General features: G+C 37.2%; 1 protein-coding gene across 1 annotated transcript in view; it reads right to left on the bottom strand.

Annotated features, from left to right (window-relative positions):
- The window catches only part of TCEB1 (transcription elongation factor B (SIII), polypeptide 1 (15kDa, elongin C)), a 32690-nt gene that overhangs the window by 10018 nt on the left and 19669 nt on the right, over positions 1–3003 (bottom strand). Inside the window, exons 2-3 of the mRNA XM_012663186.1 lie at positions 2295–2348; positions 1089–1232 (exon numbers count right to left, since the gene is read on the bottom strand). Of these exons, the coding sequence (XP_012518640.1) occupies positions 1089–1232; positions 2295–2298 (148 nt within the window). The 5' untranslated portion in view covers positions 2299–2348. The remainder of the gene's footprint in view (positions 1–1088; positions 1233–2294; positions 2349–3003) is intronic.

Genomic DNA, 3003 nt, shown 5'->3' with positions numbered 1-3003 from the left:
TCAAAAAAAAAAAAAAAAGTGGTATATTCACACAATGGAATATTATTCAGCCATAAAAAGGAATTAAGTATTATACATGCTACTGCATGGATAAACCTTGAATGCATTATGCCTGGTGACAAAAGCCAGACACAAAAGGCAACATATTACACGGTTCCATTTATTTATTTATTTTTTAGAGACAGGGTCTCACTCCATTGCCCAGGCTGGAGTGCAGTGGTGTGATCACAGTTTACTGCAGCCTTCAACTCCTGGGCTCAAGCTCCTGCCTCAGCCTCCAGAGTAGCTAGGACTTCAGGCAAGCACCACAAATGGCTAATTTTTATTTTTGTAGAGACAGGGTCTTGCTATGTTGCCCAGACTGGTCTTGAACCCCTGGGCTCAATCAATCCTCTCACCTTGGCCTCCCAAAGCGCTGGGATTATAGGTGTAAGCCACTGCACCCAGCCCTTGATTCCATTTATATGAAATGCTCAGAATAGGCAAACCAGAAAGCAGATTGGTGGCTGTCAGACACTGGGAGTAGAGAATGGGAATGGGTAGTGACAGTTTAATGGGTATCGGGTTTACCTTTGGAGTAATAAAAATGTTTTGGAACTAGATAGAGGTGATGGTTGCAAAATGTCGTAAAAGTAGTAAATGCCACTGAATTATACATTTAAAACAGTATTTCTTTATTATGTGAATTTTATTTATTCACATAAATTTACTGAATTTATTTTAATTCAAGAAAAAATACGTTAAGAATAGAGATTTGGGAGGTGTTACCTTTGACAGATAAACTTTATATCTAACTAGGAACACAAATCACCAATTAATCAGAGTCTGTGGTTAAGAAGTTGATCATGGAAACTAACACAGGGAAATAAACCTTCCGATTATAAAATAATCAGTTCAGTTTTATTGAAACTTGTAGGGTAATTGAAAACAGAAATTGGCAGAAACCAATTTTTTTCAATGCAACATAAACATGCAATAATAAGAGTTATTCCCTCTCTTTAAATGCTGTGTCATTTAATTCAACTAAAAACACATTTATCAAATATTACAAGTAAAAAATATGAAGAAAAAGAAAGAACCGTACTTACCTGGGCCACTCAACATGGCTTTTATTGTTCCTGATGTTAACGCATGTTCTCTTTTTACAATAAATTCATGACCATCAGAAGATATCAATTTGACATACATGGCATCAGGGCCTTCACAGCCACCATAGGTTTTCTCCTCCCCATCTAAAATAAAGTAGTAAAATGATTTTTTAATCATATAATGCATTAAAAATAAACAGGTTTATTATCAAGGTTAATACTTGAACTCTGGCCAGCAACATTTTTGGAAGGTAATAGCCACCAAACTAAAGTTTTTAACTTCTTGTTTTATTACTCTCTAAACATTTTCCAACGCCAGAATAAAGTCTAGATTCAAAGATGCTACCTTAGGTAAAAATTTACCAGTATTTTTCAAGGAGATATTAATTTTTTGTGACCAAAGCAGCACATTCAAACTTGAAGACTAAGACAAAATATTTATCATCCCTATGTGCTTTGGCTAAAGTGTGCGGGCAGTTGTGACTACATACTCACATCTTTATGTCTACTAGTTATTGCCAGTTATGATAATTGTTTATGATCCTTATTAGCTATTGGTCTAAATCAATTTATTGTTTTAAGAGATTTTAATGAATAAACTTTCATTCACAGACCAAAAAAAAAAAGAAGACAATATTTAAATAGTTAGACTGACTGTAATGCTACCAAAGTACTCATTTTGAGAAGATGAACATTGTTTATGAATGAATGTTTATACGCCATGTGAGCTCAACATCCTTTTATAAGCCCTAAATTCTAAAAGTTAAGGCTTCTTTTACTCAGTATTTTACTCTTTTTTTTTTTTTTGAGACAGAGTCTCGCTCTGTTGCCCAGGCTGGAGTGCCGTGGTGTCAGCCTAGCTCACTGCAACCTTAAATTCTGGGGCTCAAGTGATCCTCCTGCCTCAGCCTCCTGAGTAGCTGGGACTACAGGCATGCACCACCACGCCTGGCTAATTTTTTCTATTTTTACTGCCTGGCTAATTTCTTTCTATTTTCAGCAGAGACGGCGTCTCACTCTTGCTAAGGCTGTTCTCAAACTCCTGACCTCAAGGGATCCTCCCGCCTTGGCCTCTCAAGTGCTAGAATTACAGGCATGAGCCACCACATCCAGCCTGCATTTACTGATTTTGAAAGTCTATCTTTACTTGAAAAGAAAAACCAGCTTCTACTAGTTGAAACACAAAATTATCTTCATAGAACTTACCCATTATGTTCTTAGGAAATTCTACTTTGCTTCCCCAGGAACTTTAGTAGCTTCCTGAAAATACAACAACACAACATTAAGATCAATGTTGCAAGAGATCATGTTTTCACTCATTGTGATTTAATATGCCTTTGGTGTTAAAAGTTTAAGGACTCCCTCTGCCTCCTTGTTACACAAGAGTTCACCATTCCAACAGAGAAAACACAACACTTTTATGAATCAACTGAAGAATATCAAAGCGCTTTGTAAGCCTGATCAGTTGGTGCTTTTGAATTGGAAGAAGACTACTTAAAATAGAGGAGGTTGTAAAGTGTGTGACATGTTAAGAATTATAGACATGTAGAAAAGTTCAGTTCCTTAAAATGCACACACGGATCATAATTATCAAGAAAAAGCTGCCATATTGAGATGTTCTAAGGCAATGATCCCTTATTCTTTTTCTGGGTAAAGGCCGTTGTTGAGAATCCAAAGAAAACTATGGATCCTACCGTGAAATAAAGAATTTGGTTGGCGGCCGGGCGCGGTGGCTCACGCCTGTAATCCTAGCTCTCTGAGAGGCCAAGGCGGGCGGATTGTTTGAGCTCAGGAGTTCAAAACCAGCCTGAGCAAGAGGGAGACCCCGTCTCTACTAAAAATAGAAAGAAATTAATCGGACAACTAAAAATACATAGAAAAAATTAGCCGGGCATGGTGGCGCATGCCTGTAGTC

The sequence above is a fragment of the Propithecus coquereli genome, unplaced genomic scaffold, assembly GCF_000956105.1.
Source record: "Propithecus coquereli isolate 6110/MARCELLA unplaced genomic scaffold, Pcoq_1.0 Scaffold8, whole genome shotgun sequence".
Taxonomy (NCBI): domain Eukaryota; kingdom Metazoa; phylum Chordata; class Mammalia; order Primates; family Indriidae; genus Propithecus; species Propithecus coquereli.
The sequence above is the reverse complement of the archived record's forward strand: the minus strand, read 5'-3'. Positions and strand labels throughout refer to the sequence as shown.